Source organism: Anabas testudineus, chromosome 2, assembly GCF_900324465.2.
Source record: "Anabas testudineus chromosome 2, fAnaTes1.2, whole genome shotgun sequence".
In the NCBI taxonomy this organism is placed as follows: Eukaryota; Metazoa; Chordata; class Actinopteri; order Anabantiformes; family Anabantidae; genus Anabas; species Anabas testudineus.
The window spans coordinates 15,405,181-15,426,531 of record NC_046611.1 but is presented as its reverse complement, the minus strand read 5'-3'; the positions used below and the strand labels follow the sequence as shown (position 1 = coordinate 15,426,531).

The following is a 21,351-nucleotide window of genomic DNA, read 5'->3' as shown; positions in this document are numbered from 1 at the left end:
TTTATCTTCTGGGCTTAAACCTAAACGTTTTCAGGCTACAGCAACAATAAACTGGCCTCACTTTTCCAAAACTTTTGGAGGGAAGTGTACGTCCTGCAGCCGAGTGAGTAAAAAATAACTCTCCATACCAGCAGGGGGTGCTAGTTTGTATCTGTCATTCAGTAAGAGAGACCTGAGGACCTAGGATTGTGGGTACAAACTGAAAACGAAGTAGCATTTATTGGCCATTGTCGCACCGCTCACCTCACCACAGACAGTTTCATTTTTCCCAGATGACAAATAAGAAGTGTCTTCTTTTCCTTCATCCTTGTGTTGTTTGCCGTCTTTTGAAACGTCTCCTTGTCTTCTCGTGCAGTGGTTTGCTTGACTGAATAGCCAATCAGATTGGTCTCCTCCAGCTTTACTTAAGTGAAAATACAAACAGACGATTCTCTGCTCTTTGTACTATGTCCATCAATGGAAAGTTTGATGATTTTAATGTTACTTACTACCTTAGCTTAACCTATGACGTTAAAGGTGCCCTGTTTAAGTTTCTTGTAAACATAAATTATGTCTTTGTTACTCACCAAAAACTCGCTCTGTGCAAACTCGAGCTGAAACCTGCGGCACTTCCCTCGTCGTCACAGCTCCACGCTGCTACTGGAGGTCAAACACACCACAGGGAACTTTTAAGATTTTAACCACGGGACATTTACTGTAATAAAAAATTCTGCCTGTAAAGTTCTATGATAAACAGTTTAATGAGATTTTTGTTTGAAAACCTATTTACAGAGCTAATTTCTTGAATCTTATGCTTTTTATCCTTTGACCCAAATGACTGACGTTCACCACTCTCTCGTCTCCATAATCCAAAGGCAGGACGTTGCTAAAAGTGTTGCTTCAGTTACCTGCTGCAGCCTCCAGAAAAACGCTCCCGGTGTGTCTTCACCAAGTGCCATCAATCATTAGCCGAGAGTGAGGACAACGTCGTGGTTTCAGACGGCAGCTTCTCGTGTTGAAACTGAAGCAGTTTGAGGAACAACAGACTTTTATTTTAGCAGCTGGAGGCCGCTGAGCTCTTTCGCAGCCCGACACACAGAGCTGCTGTGTTTCTGTGTGGAAACAGGTGGGTTAATCATAACTCGGCTTTGTTTTCCAGTATTCTGCCTTCCTCTTCCTCTGTTTTATCGACTTCCCTCCCGCTCTCACCTCTGACAGGTTTGACAGACAGTCAGCTCTGCCTCAGGCCCAGTGAGACCAGCGTGAACAGCGTGACTGATACTGGTGAGTCCTCACAGTGATAATACAGAACACTTACCAAGTGTCCATGGCATATGTGCAATACACCGTTTCTTTGGATCAGGTTTCACTTTGCAACAAACTGCTGCAAATATGTAGCATTCAGGCAACTAAGAATGTTTTACTGTTCTTTCCATTCAGGCAACATTGTTTAGAAACTATTACAGATCATTACAAACTAGTGTTGGTTTACTACGTCCACATATGCAAGACAGGGTTACAACCAATCAGGATCCTTGAAGGAGCCCGGCTGTTGGCATGTTGAGTATCTCAGTGGACTCGGACTGTGACGTAGAACACATTATTGAAAAGGTTTCTGCTTTGAAATATAAATAAAGTTTTTGCACATTTGCATCAGTTGATGATTCGAGAGTGTGAGTGCTGAACGTCTCTGTTGAATCCATCTGACAGAACAAACAACAGAGCGGGAGGGGGAAGAAGACGGCGCTGCCACGGTAACCGAGAGTACACATCCTTTCCAGACGGATGGCGACAGGTGTGTTTTTGTGTGTGTGTGTGTGCTCATCAGACTGAGGGAAGGCTGTCCTGCTGTAGGATACCAGCATACAGAGCAGTGCATCGTGGGTCGCGGCTGCTTTAATGTCAAATCCAGCTGCTGCAGCTGCACCTCTCTCTCTCTCTCCATCCAGCCCACATCAGGAAGTGGTTTCCAAAGAAACTCCCGCTGGATGTCATACGAGGGAGTCCCGAGCCCTGAGTGCATCTGTGATTTCTGCATCTATGTATGCATGCCTGTGTGTGTGTGTGTGTGTGTGTTTGTTTCCGTCATAAACACCTCACACACTCTGCGGACTGTGGTTGAACCTGCAGCTTGTCCCCATCACGCTCTGCTGCACGCCTGCTTCTCGTCACTGTTAGTCACCGTAATGAGTTTTGATCCCTAATAGTCAGACAGGGAGTTTGACTGTAACACGTCTGTCCCTGAACGTTACTCGGACTGCATCAGAAACTCAGCGACTTCCTGAGAACACAGCTTTAAGTGCACATACTGACAATAACTGAGACAAGAACGGAAGGATCCTAAAAATGTGTCCACTCCCCATCTTTTTCTCTGGCGGCCATGTTGGAAGTACTCTTCAGACATGGGAGCAGCTGACAGGTTGAAATTAGATAGTTTCAATAGCTGGTTCAGTTTTGGATCAGGTTCCAGGTTGAATCAAGGTTTGTTGAGCTCCAGAGTCAAATGAATCCCTTATTCAATGCATGGTCTTATTTAGCTAAACTCTCTGTGGTGCTACACACCAGCAAATCACATTAACATGAATTTTTAGATGTAAACAAACTTGGTGGATCAGCATGTTGGTGACCTGCAGAGCTAAAACAAGTTCTCCCTCAGATCCCCTTTGAGCTGTGATCAAACATACAGTAAAGTGTCTACGAGGGGTCCTGGACCACATACGAGTAACATTAGATGAAAGCTAAATTCTTTCCAGGGTTACAAAGTTTTAAAATCACATTGCAAAGTCTGGGGAGGTCTGTTCCACAAGCAGAGTCTACAGAAGAATGTCTACAAGACATGCTCCTGAAGCCCCTCGACTTCCTGTTTCTAAATATACTGTCAGCTCTGCTAACCTGCTGTCTGCTGGTTACATCTCAATGGCATCACAAACCTGTGTATACCACTGGAACCTTCTTAGGAGCTACAGTTTGTGATGTCACAGATGTTGACTCAGACTTTGCATTAAGACCAATTCCTTCATGTTCATTTAATCCATTCCTAATCCAAATCAACTTTAATACACTTATGTGGTTGATCAGTTATCATTCCCACCATAAAGACTCAAATTAACCAAACCAAACAGTTTAGGTATGAAACACCTGATAAAAAGTATTATTTCTGTACTGTTACATTAGTAATGCTATGTTTAATAACAGGAGTTGAGCAGTTAGTAAGAAATGATAACTTAACTTAAATTAATTTTATTACTATTAGTAACGTAAATTGATGTCAACCTTCTCATATAGCCCAAAGTCTTTTATTTCTGCTTTAAGTTATAAGAGAGGGTTAATCCTCCAAGGGGCAGGAATAAGATCTGTTTACCAGTGGTTGGTGAGCGGTCTCACCAAAAGACCAAAGTTCAAACTCACATCACTATCCATAGTAAAACACTTCACAATGTATAACATGTTTGAACACATTTTATTCTTATGTTTCATTTTTGTGAGTCCATGAGGCAGCTTTACAGTGAGTAATATAACCCTTCAAAATAAAAGTATCTTTTACATCCAGTGAAGTCAAGTGAAGTCAGACTGTGACCTCAGTGTCAGTGTTACCAAATGTTATATTAGTCTCCGTCTCCCTCATATAACCGTGTCTGTGTTCAACATTAGGCTGGACAGAAAGCCCTTAGTTTCCTGCACACGCATACACACACAGTCCAGATGTCGGGGAATAAGGGACACTTAAAGAGCTGGTGAGTTACGTACATCCGAATTTCTCTCTCACACACATCGAGTTCAACACAGAGGCAGCCAACTGGGCGGCCGAGCACGAGGAGAACTGAAAGAGAGAGAGAGGGGTCACTCCTCGCCCATAAAGACTCAGCAGCAGCAGCGTCTGTGCAGAGCTTCCTGTTCTCATCTGTGAAACACCAACGGAAACAAACAACTCGAGTACACAAGCCTAGTGCGGTAAAATTCCACTTTTGTGCATATTTTATATATAAGGATGGTCCCACTTGACTCTTCAATTTCAGTGAAGGTTTTAGAAAAGGATTTCTTCCTACCAAACTCCACTGAGTTTTCTTTACATTTTAGTGAAAGCATGTGGCTTTCAGGTCATCTGCAGTAAAATCCCTGTAGAGAAAATAAAAGGAAATAAATTAAAGCTCCACTAATCAATATTTCATCTGGAAAAGGAAGCGAGAGGGGTCACTCCTCACTAGTGACGTCTCTGCAGCAGCAGCAGCATCTGCATCAGATTCTTGATCTCATCTATCATTAAGACATGACACAAACACAAACAAACATCTGAAGTATGTGGACGCCCCCACTGGCTCTGTTAATCCTTTTTGATCTAGGCCTATTGGTTCTGGAGAAGGTTTTTAGAAGTGAGCTTGTCTTGTCTTTCCCCTTTCCACCAAATACTGTTTACGTTTCTGTCGACCAAATTTCAAGTACATCTAGACAATTTACACAAGTCTGTGTGTTGCTCTTTGAATATGAAATGTTCCCATCATCATCTCCAGAGGGATAATACACACAGTCACCTACTACATACATTGCGCCTTTATTACCAACATGATGATAGCAAACGAAGTGCAGAGCATTGGTCCCTGATTCCCTTTCACTGTCAGTTCCTACATAAACAACTCATTTAAGTTTATTACTGACGTTTATGGTTAAGATTTTTTAATTAACCTACTAAATTCACATGGTTGATGTGGGACAATAATTGGATGTAATTGTCTTGTATTAGTGTCACGCACTTTCAGGATCGAGCCACACCTGATTCTTTACTAAGAGCTTTTGAACAACGTCACACTAACACCAACTTTGCTTCTGACAAACAGCAGTCAAGATTCACACCACCACTAGAGGTCTCCGTCTCTTGAATGTAAACATTGCTCTACTGTGTACTCAGAGTTACTACCTGCTTCAACTGGACCTATGCAACGTTCTTGAAGAGACTCCACCTCTAAACCAAAAGGCTTCTTTCATTATTCCATCGGCTGTTAAAGTCACATTAGTCAAACTATGAACAGCCATTGAACTCGCCTGTTTAAAGAAGACAGAGCTGCACATTAAGTGGGTGATAAGTGATGTCATAGATCAGCACCTCTGGTTAATGATGTCCGTGACTCTTGTCCTTGAGAAGTAGACAATCTGCTGAGTCTTGTGTTGTGCTGTGTGTGTGTGTGAACTCATTGTTTTGCTTCTCCAGCGTACAAATCTGTGCATTTGTCACTGAAACTCACTTTTGATCAGCGAAAATAATTTTTTTAAGAATTTACAAAGTATAACTGTGTACAGAGTTATGTAGAAACTCAAAAACCTCACTTGAGCAGCACTAGGTGACAGTGGAGAGAAAAAACTACCTTTAGAGGAAGAAACCTCCAGCAGAACTGGGCTCACGTTGGGCGACCATCTGCCTCAACTGGTTGGGGTGAGTGGAAAGAGGAGAGAGAAAAGAACAGCAGGCAACAAAAACAACAAGAAGAAGCAGCAAAAACACTGGGCAGGTCGGTAGAACCAGTTACGGCACTCTGGAGATATAAAACTCTGGAGACAAAGATACCTGCACAAAGAAATGGAGACAGAGAGGAGGAAGAATAACTACGAGATACCTCTCTCTCATCAAGGCAGCGATGTCGGAGAGGCATGCAGAGATGCATGCATCTTCAGTGCATTTATTTATTTAGTCAACTCATAAATGATACAATCTGTAAACTGAGGGTTAAAATGTGTTTGCAAAGATTTCTCTACGCTTCCAGGAAAGAACGCTTTGTTGCTTTCATTCCTTCTGTGATCTGAAGATAGTTTGCAGATACTGAAATCAGCCACTAAACCATTCAACATGTTTAAGTGCCGTGTGGAATATTAGCTTGAACTGATCGGTCCAGGAAATCCTCAAAATGTCCAGATAAAGTACTGAGGATGTGACACTTTCTGTGGTGGGGTCCTGACAAGACAGTGAATGAGGATCCTGCAGAGGATTTACTGGATCATCCTAAATAATAATGAATCACGGAGAAGGTCTCCTTCTTTATTAACATTTACAAATGCCTGAATGACAGGAATGTTTGTCTTCCCTCTGACAGCGGTGATCTGTAGTCTTACTGTCCAGGATCAGATTAATGGTCTGATTCTGAGTGTTACTGGTTACAATGGTTTCACCCTCAGGCTGATGGTAGAGACATTTATTTATTAATTTGTTAAATGCCAAGCTTCACTTTAATTCAACCAAATGTTTGAGGTCACAGCTGTTCTTCGGTTTCCTTTCCTAACGTCCTGTAAGAGGTTTTACTCCTATCAGGAAACTGACATCCGATCCTGGAGCAGCGTCACTTTCTTTGGACGATGTGGCTACATCAAGTCCTGAGTTTGTGATGAATTACACCTGAGAATCCCCTCGTCCTCCTTTCTTCCCCTATATCTCAAACAAACATGTCAGACGGCAACTCCCCCGACGACCCCACATGCGTCACGTTTCCTCGAATCCTGTAAACATCACGTTCAATCAAATAATCCGATTCCTACCAGAGGATTTCTTCACTATTAATCAAACTGTCAACCTGTCTCTCCTACGATGTCAACATCGTGCTCAGTGGTTCCTACAGTTTACCTCGAGACGAGTGAGACAGCGCCATGAACAGCATGATGCATCAATCAGTTGGGAGTGAAGTTTTTTATTATGTGTCTCCAAGATTTGAGTGATGATCAGTGATTATTAACGTCATCAACGAGCTGCAGCCAATATTTTCCTACCGTGTCCCAGAACAATATCTGCAGTCGATGTGAGTAATCAGTCAACAACCAGACAGTTTACACTTCATCTGCAGTGTATCCCCGTGGAGAAAATGAGAGGAAGCATTTAAAAGTTGCCCTTATCAATAATTTCATATCAACAATAGATCAAAAGGCTCTGACACCATCTCTGCAGAGGTCTCAGCCTCTTTTAGCTCACGTTTTGGGGGTTGTTTTAAAGTCAAGGAGTTCAAAATTCTTTGCAAACTTTTATTAAAATTTCAGAAAAATTGTGGAAAAAAAACGTTTTTGTTTCCATCTACTTCTGTTGACTGAATTAGTTGATTGGTTGATAAACTCCGGGTTTTGCAATGATAAAGACACAATGAGATGAGGTAATTTAAAGAGCTCCAGACGAAGTTCAGATGATGGAAAACCACGTGGAAAACATGATGGAAATGGGAATGTGAAATTTCTGTTAGTTACATGTATTAGTGCGAGGAGGGTTTTAAGTTTCGTCATCGCCCCACACACATCTGATTGTTGTTGTTTGGACGTGATGAGTGATGTACTGATTCACAAAATGTTTCCCACACAACCGTCACTATGCCAAATGCAGTTTGAGAACTTTTCTTTTTACGTATGTTAAAAAAAAAAAAAAAAAAAAAAAAAAAAAAAAGGTGCTCACCACGTTTATAGCTGACATCTGGGAACACGGAGTCATTACTAAAGAGAAATCCCACACAAGCAGTTAGATGATATGATCAGAGGTTGTAAGTTAAACTTAAAATGATCACATATCATAAACATCCATTAGTTTAAATTCTTGCCAATCAGGTGCATTTTCCAACATTTTACTTACAAACATTATTAAAGTCTGCACTGATCTGAACATGTTTTTGTTTACCTTTATGCCATGGATAAAAAATTGTTTTTTTTTGTTTTTTTTTTTTACTGATTTTTACAGTAAAATACAGATTTTTATAAATAAGTTACAGCTGCTGTTCAGCTGGAATTAAAGTGACTCACTGAAAAGGAAAACTAAAGTTCTGAAGAGTAAACTGCATATTACAAATTATATATAATGTATGTAAATTATTATCATATCAGACCATTTTTAAATAATTTGATATATTGTGGTTCTCTAATGATCAACTTGGAACCTTTTGAGCTCGAATCAGCTGAAAAGCAGCTCAACGATCTGTGTGAAGAAATGTTTCTGGGTTGACTTGTCCGATGAATTTCATGGATTCAGGACACGTCATTCTGGGCCACTGCCCTTGACTGTAGCAGCGATTTGATGACATCATCACTGTAGGACAAGGTGTCTTGCAGCACCTGCACGGTGTGCTGACCAATCAGAGGAGGGGGCAACGGCCCACTGAGGGAGAAGCTGCTGAAACGAACCGCTGGACCTGAAGAGAAGGAAACAAACAGCGGGTCATCCACACCAGAGGAGAAAGGAAAGGAATGATGGTAGGATGGAAGGAAGGGAAGGATTCACATCTGAGGAGACAAACAGTTTATTTTGGGAAACTCACAACAATTAGAATGACACTAATGAGCTGAACTCTCACAGTCTGAGTATGTGTGAGTGTGTCTATGTCTTCCTATGATTGTGTGGATATTCTGTCTGATCCTCACTCCATCAAGTGGCTGTTTGAGAGTTAAGGTTCAGGTTTTAATGTTCAGGTTAGAGTCAGATTTAGGCTACAGTTACTGTAAGAGACCAGGAGGTGCATTTTATCAACGAGTGTCCTCACAAAGAGCCAAAGACCCTCATGTGCGTGTGTCTGCGGGTTGGTTAGAGCAAATAATTAATAAGATTACGTAATGCGTCTATTCATCCGTCACATTACTTCAGTTTCCCGTCCTCCGTCTCTGTCTGCCCATCATTCAGCAGGAGGGAAGGAACGAGTGTGGGGGGAAACTGAGATGATGTTATCAAGTGACTGTCACCATGACTATGACTTTACATGTAGCAGTAGCAGGTTTATGGTGTCTCTTCCACTACTGTGACCAAGTTACATACTTGCACATCATACATTTGTAAAATACTGTTTTCATCCGTTGTGTCTACAGGTTGCAATTTTTCAAAAAATATTAAATGAGAATTCATAATTCTCAAATTGGCAGAGCTCCAGACCATCTTTTCAGACCCTCCAACAACATCAAAAGTGCTTTTTCATTGACACAGTTTGTCACGTTTCCTTCTTTTTCTCCAATTATATAACGTCAGCTGTCTCTATTAATGGACACACACGTTTTTTACTGTTTGTCCAGAGTTATTTCTTGGCTCCAAAACAGCACAGACAAATAGAGGAATGGCATGGACGGGTCGGCCAATGAACGTTCTGCGCAGCACGTTTTCACACTCAATTAACCTTAGAGAGGTACAGACAAGACACACACACACACAGCGGTGTTTACTAAACAGTGATGGGGAGAACAGGGAAGCAGAGAGCAAAGAAGAGGATATTGTTAAGACTGTGAATACACAGATTCCTTTTACATTATGGCTCATTGTAAATCACAGGAGGCAAGAGGATTACAGGACAAATGGAGCATCATTAGATGTCATGTTAAATCTTACCAATGAGTGTGCATGCATGTGTGTGCATGTGTGTGTGTGTGCACTATGGTGGTGTGAACAACTGTTAGCTAAAGGACTTTTTTTGGGGAACACTTCGATTGTTAAAGAGCTGTTTGACGTTGTTTGAAGGTCAACACTTAGCTTTAGGTCTATGGTTAGGGTTGGGAATGCATTACGCCAGTAAATGTCCTCACAGCTATAAAATGACAAATGTGCGAGTGTGTGTGTGTTTGTGTGTCACTAAAAACAGATGGAAAGCATCAGTTCATGCTGTCAGTCACTGTCACTCTCTCTTTGTGTCTCACTGAACAAAAACAGAAGTTGTTCTCAGAACAGAGGATTGTGTTGCACCAACTGTCAGAAAAGAAAAAAAAAAGAAGCATTGATCTGTTCGTATAATGAGCTCTGTCACAGCAACAGCATTTGAGGTTGAAATGGGTTCAATTCAAAGCATTAAAGTCACACACATTTTTCATAAGACACAAAGTGAAGCGTCCTGACAGAGTCGAGCTCGGAGTGAACGAGGACGACGCTGTAGCAGCTTATTAGCTTTGTGTCCGTTTCATTTCACCAGGGTTAAAATGTCATCCAGAACAAGGAGTTCAATTACAAAGGAGCACAGTGACGAAGATGAAGACATGTTGATATTCCTCTAAAGAAACGTCACAGATACGCCGCCTTTTAACTTGGTTTACCTTGATCACAGATCTCGCTCATGGCAGCGTTTGCCATGTGAGACAGAACTATCCAGCTGCCTAAAACCTGATCCATTTGGAAAGAGATGAAAAAATAAATAGCATGTGTGTTGGTTAATCCAGACATGATGAACAGCTGCTTGTTCAGCGCCACATGGATCAACAGAAGCTGCCTCATATGTACAATATTTATGTTTAATTAATATTTGTGGCCTCACATCCAGATAACATCCACATGAGACTTTGATTTACTTCCACTCAGTCGTGATCACTAATCTGACTGGACTCATTTTTCTTTCTGCTTTAATGAGATGGGGAAAAAAACGGCTCGTTTCACTTTCGTTATTTTAGTGAAACTGTAGCTGCTGTTGTTACGAGGACCGAAGAGACCGACCACGGGTGGATGAAGGAAAACAGACAGTGAGTGAATATTTCCACAGACTGCTGACTGACACAGTTCCACTACGGTAGGAGGGAAGATTGCAGATGTGTTTTGGAGAGATGAATACATTTACACCTTTTCAACATCTGGACAGAATGAGTTTCAAAACCTACTCCAGAGGTGGTTTGATCAGATTTCAATCTCCTTTATATGCTCCTCGATAGATATCTGATCTGCCCACAGTTGGGATTTGAACCATAGATGTTGTACTTCTATCCTGTGACGGTAAGGCCACTGGGGCGCCCCCACCTTTAAAACCTCGGTTACTATACTGTTCCTTAAAAACACCACATTTTTCTGAAAATCTGTTTGTGATCTGGTAAAACTGGCGACCAGTGAAATATATGCAAGGCCACATTCCTGGCTTGCTCCAATTTGGCAGCTGATTTTAAAAGTGAAATATTTTGAACCAGAGGAGTGGAAACAATAAGGAAAATCTGTCTTCTAGGTTTTTATGTCGAGTTCGTCTGATTTCATTCAATGAAATATTTCACAAGAAAGTCTGTGGTAACAATTTGACTGTTTTTTCCCAGAAAACAAGACGACAACTAACAGAAAAACACCAAGGCTGAGCTGAATGGCTCCACACACACTATCTGCCTCTGCCCATTATGAATGTCTTCCTGGTGTGTCACACACACAGGTTAGAAGACAGATTAGACTGTAAATACATGGTAGTGGACAAACAGCTTCCTCTTCGTGGAAAAAACACCAAGATCCATCAAACCAGCCAAGTCCCCATGGACGCGTGTGTTAGCAGGACGAAAGCATCTCTATGCACAGAGAAACACCGCTTCTTGGAAAAGGACATTTAACAAGCTGGTGTCAGGGTCAGGGGTTAGAGAGAGGACAGCTGTGTGTGTGTGTGTGTGTTTGTGTGTGTGTGTGCGCTGACCAGGTACAGCGATGCGTCCTGCTGTTGGATGGTTCATCTCCTGTATAAGGCCGTTGTGTTTCACCTGCAAACAAACACACATTTAAGTTCAGATAATTACAACCTTTAAACCCAGTTAACAGACATTTGGTACAGATGAGAGCAAGACTGCAACTAATCACAAAAGTCCCTTTTAAATGAATACATTGTAAATACAAACACAAACGATGGGTTAATGAACTCAATGACAGGTGGAAAGTAATAGTTTTGAAGTATATACATTTTAAGCCACTTTATATTTTTCTTTCTATTCTGTAGTTTTTACTCATCTGCATTCATTTGGAGTCATTAGTAACTTTTCTAGTTAATATTTTCTAATAAAATAAATTGTACTGTTGAAAATTAAACCAGTAGTTTCCATGCTTTTTGTCTCAACTAATAAATCAGTTTGTGCAGTAGATGTGTCTGAGTGTTCAGAGTTAGTGGGCAATACATTTCATCTAGTGACCCTTTACATTTATGTCATGACTCTCTGGAGGGGACAGACACCTAGGTTGAGAACCAGTGGACCTCATATAAAGTTGTTAGAACTGTCTGCACATGGAGCAGCTCCAACAGTAAACTGCTGCTGAAGCACTCATGACTGATGAGATTATTGATTTGATAAATTCAGAACTAAGAGCAGAAGCACCGACTCTTTAAAGCTAATAGCTACAAAAACAAAGCCAAAGACTGTTCAGCTGAGTTCTGATGATTCTGGTTCAGTCTGAATTCATCTTCAGTGTAGTGAAAAACAGTGGACACAAACGTTGCCTCTGAGCATCGGTATCAGGACAAACTCACGTCAGTTATGCAGGAAAATATGCAGACTGTCACTGACATGACACACATGCTGTGTCCCTCTGCTCAGTCAGGAGTGATGATGACTTAAGTGGTTTTCTCTCTCTCTGCACGCACAACTTTCTCTATTAATATGGAAGAACCACAACTGATAGAGTTACCTTCTCCTCTTCTTCATCCTACTAATCCCTCCATCTGTCACTCAGTAGCAGAGGGATGACAGAGGACACAGATAGAGCTCTTTCAGAGTCTTTTAAGATCGTGTTACTTCAAATTTGTAAATCAGGCTTGTGTTTTTTCAACCCTACGTTTCTAACATTATGGAAAACTGCACCAATTTAAGAAACAGCAGTAGTAGAGTAGATTTCTTGGTTGGTACTGAAATCACCCTCACATCAATTCTGCATGAGTTGTGAAAGCTTGGGTCCTGGTCATTTATCTGAGACAATCACAGCAAACATTAATTTCTGATTGCCTAATCTGACACAGGGCCCATTTCAAAAGCCTAAAATATCATTCAGTCTAATTCTGGCATTATAGGGCTTTTGAAAGATAGAGTCAAACTATTTGTTTGAAAACAAATGTTTTTAAAAAGATGTATTTTTATTTATATAGATATTTATTTTACACCATGTGCAAATCTGTCACATCATTACATCTTCAGAGATCACCTTTGGGTCCCCCAGGTCACATTTAGACTTGTGCGTAGACATTGGGACCAAATATGTTTGTGCACAAACCACAGGGTTGTAGTGGTTTTCTGGCTGTGGAGCTGTGGTGCCAGGAACAGTTAGTTTGGGTTTTTCACTACAAAGAACACTTGGACTCGGACAAGCCCCTTACATGGCTAGTAGATAATAACCAGAACACAAAAATAGCTACAAGCAATAAACAAAAAACACACCAGTATTTACAGTTCACCACAGTGTGTTATACAATCAGTGTACACTTCACAAATCCCCACGTCCAAACCCCTCCCTGGAGTCATTTGCTAAGTCAGATGTTTATAAGAGTCCTTTTACTTAAGCCCCCGCTATAGAGTTCACAAAACCAGTCGGCAAAAATGTTGAATAGTTGTTCTCCCAAAAAATAATCAGAATAACTCCTCCAGTCTTACAAGCAGCTATTTACAATTTTCTCCAGAATCTCCAGAGTCACCTCCAGTTCACTGGTGAACAGGATGAAAGGTGATAGAACATGAACTCATGAAGCCTATTCCAGTGGTGAATGGATCTACGCTGTGTAGTTTTGAACACCAGCAAGATCCACACACACACATAATGTATCTGCAGAGCAAGCTGGTGTGTTTGGGAATGGCAATTTATCTAAAAATGATATGTTGTGTGCCAACACCCGTCCACTGACAACCGGGCCTAATGTCCAGTTCTTCACTCACACTTCAATCACAGTCCAGAACAAATGTGTCATGTTGAGGCCTCAGAGGTCAAGTCTGAGTCATCAACAGGAAATTTAAGTGAAGTCAACATGAAACAAGATCAGAATCACCAACATTGCAACATCAGCTCTTGTTCTGAACGGCCATCACACTGAGACTGTGAAAGAAAGACAGGCTGAAAAGAGTGAACCTCCTTTCTTTGACACGCCGTATCCCAGTCGTGCTGACCTGCGTTCAGGTCTCAGTGACCTGAAGGTTTTAAACAGCGGTGACAGATTTAGACAAATCTTTTACCACAGGAGCTGCAAAAGAGAACATTGCAGACAGGAAGCTGCTGATGGACTGCAGTCTGCTCTGATTGGTTTTACAGAAGTATCATTGAAGGCGATAACACGACAGGAAATGAAGCAGCGTGTTGCAGGTACATTTATTTCTCATGAGAGATAAAGAGTTGGTTCAGATGTACAGTTAGAATATTTTACCTAAATGTTGTTTGTCTGCGAGTTAAACTGAATATGAGGGCGGTGTATCATCTCAGGAGGAACGTGGTCAAGCTGCTTGATTTAATTTACTGCAAGTGAGTGTGGAGCCTAAAGAGCTGATGCGACCTCTACTCAACTGTGCTGCAGCAATTAGTCAATCAACAATGTATTCATTCCTTATCTGTGTCAAGCTGAAGTTGTCATCGAGTTTGCTGGCACAATCTGTCAGCGTCTGATTGACTAACATGAAGATGTGGCACTGAACCTCCAGTCGTTGTCTGTGAAGGAAGGTGAGATCATTTACAGCTGGATCTGTATGGGATCCCTATGCTTGAAAAAGCAATGCTCACACAGTGATCTCAATCGCAAACTATTTACATCGACAGCATTTCAACGCTATCAGAGAAGAACTGCGAAAGAAACAAGTGTTGTTAAATTGTTTTAATACCTCTTCAGGCCTTTTATTGAGGAAAGTGGATATTTTAAAGACTTTTCACGATCTGCAGATACCTTACAAAATCTTTACAATAAAAGAAACACCCACGCAACGTTTTTAAAGGACTACAGCACTCGCTGCCTTTGCCACACACCATTCAGTCATGGTTTGCAAAAAAAAAAAAAAAAAGGACGGTTTGTGGAACTCTGGTGGAAAAAGTTGCGGATGTGGGTGAAGCTGCAGAGTAAACATTCACCTAATGTGTGTGAATGGAAAAGAAAAGATGACCTGGCACATGGGCACAAGCATGCGTCTGACTTGAAATTGGCTCAGACACAGACTACGCTGCAGCATCCATGAGTGTTTCTGCATGCGCTGGGATGTGTGCAGTGTGTGTTTATTTGTCTTTCTCTTCCGTCTGTACGCCTCCCTGCTTCCCACAGCCAAATAACCGTCTCTCTGTCTATTTCCATCTTGTTTATTTCAACGTCTTGTTCTTCCTTTCTTTTGTTCCTTTTCTTTTTCACATCCTGCTCTTCTACTCCTCCTTTCTTATAATTTCTATTTTCCTTTCCTTTCCTCATGAGCCCTCTACCTTTTGTTCTTTCTAAACAGCATCTCTTCACCTTTTCACCTCCATCAAACCCCATGAGTGCATGAAGATAATGTGTTCTGTATTTTAGTGTTGAGGTCAGATTAAGACATCTCAATGACAACTAGCCAGTTAAACTTCGTATGACTTGGTATTTTAGGAACAAACTCCTTATTCAATACTGAACTATATGTTTCCTGTAAAATCATCTAAACTCAAGATAAAGGTCAGGTTATGGCTTTTCTTTCACTTGACTGGCATCAATGTGAGATATATATCACGCATCAAACCAAACCACCTGAGAAAGAAACCAATAAAGGACAGTCACACACACACACACACACACACCAGGGTTGCCAAACTTTGATTGATGGCTTTAATTTAAAGATCAAAGTGACACAGACACTGTGCTGGGCTGCATGTACCTTTACCTGGTACAGAAGTAGTATATAACATTCAGCTACTTAATCTGGAATGAAAGGTCGATAACTGTAACACAAGTCAGTAAAGAGCCCAGACAACAACCTAACACATTCAGGGACTTTAAAATAATAATTAAGTTGTGTTCCTTTTTTTTACAAGCATCATACATATGTCTACAATCGAGTGTCCGCTTGAACTTTGTCATGTATCATGTATGGATCCACTACAAATGGTGGGTAACAGAGGGTCAGTTCCAACAGTTGCTAGAAAAGTCCTTTTTAGTCATAATTCTACATTGTATGAAAATACAAATACATTTTCCAGCAATACTGCTTTATACACTGTATAGCTAAATTACAGACATGCAGATGTATTAATAGCACAGTTCTGTTAAACAATGAAAATATATATTTTTTTTTGTCCATGATGTAGGACAGCAGTTTTATTCTACTTCTACCTCTACTGTAACAACTAAAGCTGCAGTGTTGAAGTTGTACAAGGATGACACCTGGACTGACTGGAAACGTTCAACGCCCAAATTTCTATGGTTTAGTTTTAATAGGTAATTTTTGTAGTTTCAAAAAGTAACTATCACATAAGACATACATGAGGTCACATGGTTCTTGCACCATCAATACCAAACTATGTGAGATATCATGTTCATAAGAATGAAACAAACTTAAAATTAAGTAAAAAGTAAAATTGTAATTACATAAAAAAGGTTGTTCTTTTTTTGGTTTCATTTAAACCTGTGATTTTGCCTAAGTGTGAGAGAAAAGCTTGCAGCTATGAAAATGAAACAAGGCCATGCACCATTACCATCCTGTTCTGTGAAAGGTGGAAAGAGGGGAGACAAATGGTTCAATCACTGTGGGGCTGTGAGATGAACAACGCTCAAGTTAGTATGATCATTAGAAAACGGACAAAGTGTGTATTTAATCAAAGAAATCAAAGTTACAAGGTTTACACAGGACACAAGTTGGCTCCTTGTTCCAATATTCATGTACAGTATGTTTGTGTTTGATGTGTGTGTCTCTATTTGTGTATATACGCATACAATTGTAACAATATGATTGCATACATGTGTGTGTGTAATCCTATCTGCTTGTTATGCAGGATATCATTACATCCACATGGTCAACACACACACACACACACTGCCCAGAGGTCAAATACACTGTTGAACTCATGTTTTATTTACCAGCTGTTTCTCACAAACAATAAAACACAAAGGACAAAACTAGAACAAATGATCTGTAAATTAAAAACAGTCAAAAATCAACTAGTGAAGAAGAAACAGGAAATAGTAAAAGTTCCCATGTGATGCTGGATAAATACTGTAAATTATGTAGCGTTTACGTCATTTAGCTCCAATCACGAAAACTGAAGCACAGCGAAAGTGTTCATCTAGTTCCATCAAAAGATACAAATACAACTTAAAACTGCGAGTTCATGTGTTTAAAAAGTTCAACCATCACAGCACTGTGTGAAGGTTTGATTGCGTTTTTTTCACCTCTGTATTCATACAACAACAATATGGATTTTATTTTTTCATTTTGTTGTAGCCATTATAGCGATGTGGCTACAACACAATAGATCTCAATGTGGGTACTTTACTGTTCTTTGTGCTATAAAACAGATCACCATGAAAGCCTTATTCATGATCCCCAGAGGATAATTCTCAAAGATGGTTGATGTCACTTTTCCTCTAGCACCACCCATGAGGATGTATGTATTAAACTGAAATGTCCTAACTATTGTATAGGTTGACATTGAATTTTGTTGCCACATTCATGTTCCCCTCAGGCTGAATTGCTGTACTGAACTGTTACGACAGAGTTCTCAGTCTCTTTCAGTCTTTTCATCACTTTTTCCTCTCGCTCTTCCCTTTACAAACATCTATATATGTGTGTGTTGAGATTAAAAGATACTTTTCTTTACTTTTCCATGTACGCTGTTAGGATGTTAGAATACAGGACATCAAACGTCACGGTCAAACATCACATACAGTGAAGCAGCATCATGTCCTGCGCTGCAGTGTGCTGGAACACATGCTCTGTTTGACTCTAATGTAAATGTTATTGATGTGAGGCTGCGCAGCTGAAGCTTCACCTGCCTGATGTGCGTGTGCCACGTGTGTTCTTTCTGGAAGCGGCGGTGAAGAAGGAATAATTTAACATGAAATCCAGAAACAGCAAGAGTCTGTGAGCAGATTTACTAAGCCCTCTTTACCACAGTGTTTACGGACATCATGTTCTTTCCCAGATAACCTCCATTATTTCTTTTTGGCACTTGGGTGAATTTTTATTTCCTTTTCCTTCAAGAAGAGTAGCCACCAGAGTTCAGCATGACTTGCACAGTACTAGTGTTTGTAACATGTCATCCCTCCTGTATCCAAAATAGTCCTCTACCCTTTTCTCACTCCCATCATTATGATGCAATTGCTTGCTAGACATACATGCGCTTGACCTTTGTCTACCCCTATAAACATAAACCTTCAAATCATGGGGATCTAGAATTCTTGTTAATTCACAATGTTTCACTACACATTCAAGTAGCTTCATCAGTCAGAGGAAAGTTGGTTGGAGACCACACATTTACCCTCTAGGTTGGTTTCACTTTACACTTGCTCTGAATGGGCTTGTTAGCTTGACTTAACAACCTTGTTGGGTGAGAGGCGGGGTACAATCTGGACAGGTCTCCAGTCTATCAGAGGGCTGACATACATAGAGAGACAACCATTCACACTCACATTCACACCAGTGACCAATTTAGAATGACCAATTAACTCAACAGCATGCCTTTGGACTGTGGGAGGAAGCCTGACTACCTTTAGAAAACCCATGCAAAGATAATTATGATTCCAATGACTGGACTGTTTAAAACAATTGGTTTCATTTTAGAGACAAATTAAGTATTTTAAATAGCCAAAGGTCACAGAATATTTCTTGGAGCTATAAAACACTTTTGATAAAAAATAAAAAAATAAATCCACATAAAACAACCTTCATCTCTGCAAAGTTAACATCCCTCTAAACTCCTGTCACTGCAGCATCAACGTCTTCATCACTGAGGCCAGATCAGACGATGACTACTTCACCCTCTCTGCTCTTCCAGCTATTTTTACACCTCCTCTATATCCCCATCACTCTTTATTCTTTTTACTCCCTCCCTCCTCCATCTCTCCAAGTCTTTGAAGCTAGCTGTGGCAGTCCATTAAGTTGACTAACCAGCACCCATGGGAGCTATAGAGGCCCGTCGTTACATCATATTACTGCAACATCAAGGAGAGGAGGATGGAGTGTGTGCAGCAGCAGGATGTATGTAGAGTTGTGTATATGAGTGTGATACTATGTGTGTATGTGTGTGTGTGTGTGTGTGTGAAGATCTGAAGTTGCGTGAACCTGCTGCTCTCTGTTTGACCTCGACAATCAAAGCAGCCTCGGAATATCGCAGTGTTTTCATTCCTGTGAAGTGTCAGAGCAGCTTTTTTCTTCTCTATATGGGCTCGTAACAGCACTTAATAGGATTTTTAGATGAGTTACATAAAGCTGCAGCCTGGATGTTAAAGGTCCCAGCTGATTTGGATTATCATTTCAGTTCATGACATGAATAATGCTCTTTATCATGTTGTGTTAATTAGTGTATTTCAGCTGGAGAAATATTTATTTCTAACTTTGAAGAGTCAAGCAGCAATGTGTCACATTGCAGGAGTCATGACTTCCTTTTCAAACATCCAATAAACAATTTGAGATTCATGGGTTGTTTTGTAACAATATGATAATAACAGTTGTTAGTGTTATGTATATAATGAAAGTATGACCACTGTATATTAAATTTAGGTTCGGTAAAAGAGTCCTGCAGTAAGGTTATGATGTACCTTTAGTGACTATGTGCATAAGATCCATAGCTAATATGTTGGTACAGAAAAGATTTAATGTGTCTTTTCTTTTCTGCAGATGCTCATGCAGGCAAAAGTGAGATATTTTTTTTTTGTAAGAGAAGGAAGACTAAAAGTTATTCTTCATCTCTATCTATTGCTGGTAACAAAAACCTACAGCATTCTACCATGTTCCTTTTATTTGTATGAACACATTTTGTTTATGACTTTATTCAGAAGCCACTAGAGTCCAAACATAAATCGAAAATAGTTACACATCACTGTGTGCACGTTCTTCCACTATCAGTGAGTATAATGTTCATGTAAAGGAGTGGCTGTTTATCTATAAACCAGAGTCCATATCTGACTGTCTTCTATGAATGATCTCTAAAAAAAAACTTCCAGTACATTAGACCACCTTTAATCCAGATTGAAAACTTTACCTGTACCTTAAAACTAGCAGCTGTAAAGCTTGGTAACTAAGCAGAAATCACTGAAATCAGCATGACTTCATATGAGGCACTAACAGCGACTCTCCAACTTTTCCAGGTTGTTTTAGTACACAGAGTACACTGATGCCACGGTATAAAATGGGCAGAAGAAAGAACAGAAAACTGCATATGACCAAATATGCTGACCTTATGGGCAAAAGTGTGAAGCTAGGAATGATCGTGTAGAGCACCGCTAGCAGCCAGTCAACTATGCAGCACAATAACCTGTACTGGAGAGCTTTAAACATGTGGAGAGGACAAAAGGAGTTGTTTAAAAGTGACGGCTCATGGCACTGAGTGAACAAGTAAAAATTAAATTGACTAAATTATCGTAAAAGTTGGTATTGAAATAATAATAGAAACTAGCCTGTGTTTTTCCATGTCACAGTGAATGGGTCTGAATTACTTACTGCCTTTTCACTTTTATTTTTGTGTACCAAAAAAGGTGCATTGAAGTTTCTTCTACTGTACAGAGCTCTGACACCATAGCTCTGCCTGATTAAACATTTCCTAAAGATTTAGCTGCTGCCATCGCTAGGATCAAACAGAAGCCGACATTTGAGAATAACTTGGTTTCATCAGTCACAAGTTTATATTACACATTATATGGTTACAAAAGTTGGCCAGAATTACTATTGCGCAGCATAAAGTGAAATTGTTGATTAGATTACATAATCTGAAGGCCTCTTATTAAATGTTAGATTACATGCTTGAAACATTTCTCGCTGCTCATTATTTATGCGTGTGATCCTTAAGGGTCATCAAAGAATTACTGACACTAATGCAAATCCTCTAAACAGACATATGTTTATGAATTATAGTAAGATAAATACAACATTTATTTAGATTTTGTTTTATTACACCTTCATCAAATGTCTGTTTCTGGGTTGATGTTGCATCTGAACAGTTCATCCTCTTTATTTTGCATTCAAGTTGATCTCCTGTTTTCAATTTGGGTTTTTTTGTTTCAAGCTTATTTTAAACTGGACCCACCTGTGCATTTGCATGGCGGGCAGCGAGTGGATTCTAAGTTTACATCTGGTGTATTCAAAACAAGTTGAAGGGAGACACGGATATGGTTTCTGTGGATGTCTGTGGATTGAGGGTATGGCCACATCTGAATTAGATTCTTTTCTGAACATAATTTGTCAGTGGAGTTTCATACACACAAGTGCAAAAGGTTTGCTCTTGAGGAAGGATGAATAGATTATACTATGATCTACAAAGGTTCAAACTGTGAAAAAGGTTTTGGTTTTATAGTGAATTTGAATTTCCTAATAAATTGATTTCCTGCTACATCTGGGTTAGGATGTCAGTTTTAGATCTGTATGCATATGATACTCTGTTATTTAATGTAGTTACACTGTGAGAGAACAGATCAAAACAGTTTCTCACAAACATCCTGCTTTAAATACATATATGCAGAACTACATTCATGGGAATCAAAAAGAATGCCTTTTTCTTTTTAATTCACATAAATCATTACTTTTTAGACACTGTGT

The 21,351-nt window shown here is 40.0% G+C and overlaps 3 protein-coding genes across 3 annotated transcripts in view; 2 read left to right on the top strand and 1 right to left on the bottom strand.

The window, feature by feature from the left end:
* The window catches only part of LOC113163505, a 1,294,879-nt gene that overhangs the window by 410,640 nt on the left and 862,888 nt on the right, over window positions 1-21,351 (top strand). The gene's annotated exons all lie outside the window — the stretch shown is intronic.
* The window catches only part of LOC113163522 (NACHT, LRR and PYD domains-containing protein 12-like), a 428,332-nt gene that overhangs the window by 335,467 nt on the left and 71,514 nt on the right, over window positions 1-21,351 (top strand). The window contains exon 12 of the mRNA XM_033326781.1: window positions 3,175-3,188. Coding sequence (XP_033182672.1) covers window positions 3,175-3,188 — 14 coding nt within the window. The remainder of the gene's footprint in view (window positions 1-3,174; window positions 3,189-21,351) is intronic.
* The window catches only part of sugct (succinyl-CoA:glutarate-CoA transferase), a 58,768-nt gene continuing 44,770 nt past the window's right edge, over window positions 7,354-21,351 (bottom strand). The window contains exons 13-14 of the mRNA XM_026362295.1: window positions 11,331-11,394; window positions 7,354-8,120 (exon numbers count right to left, since the gene is read on the bottom strand). Of these exons, the coding sequence (XP_026218080.1) occupies window positions 7,957-8,120; window positions 11,331-11,394 (228 nt within the window). The 3' untranslated portion in view covers window positions 7,354-7,956. The remainder of the gene's footprint in view (window positions 8,121-11,330; window positions 11,395-21,351) is intronic.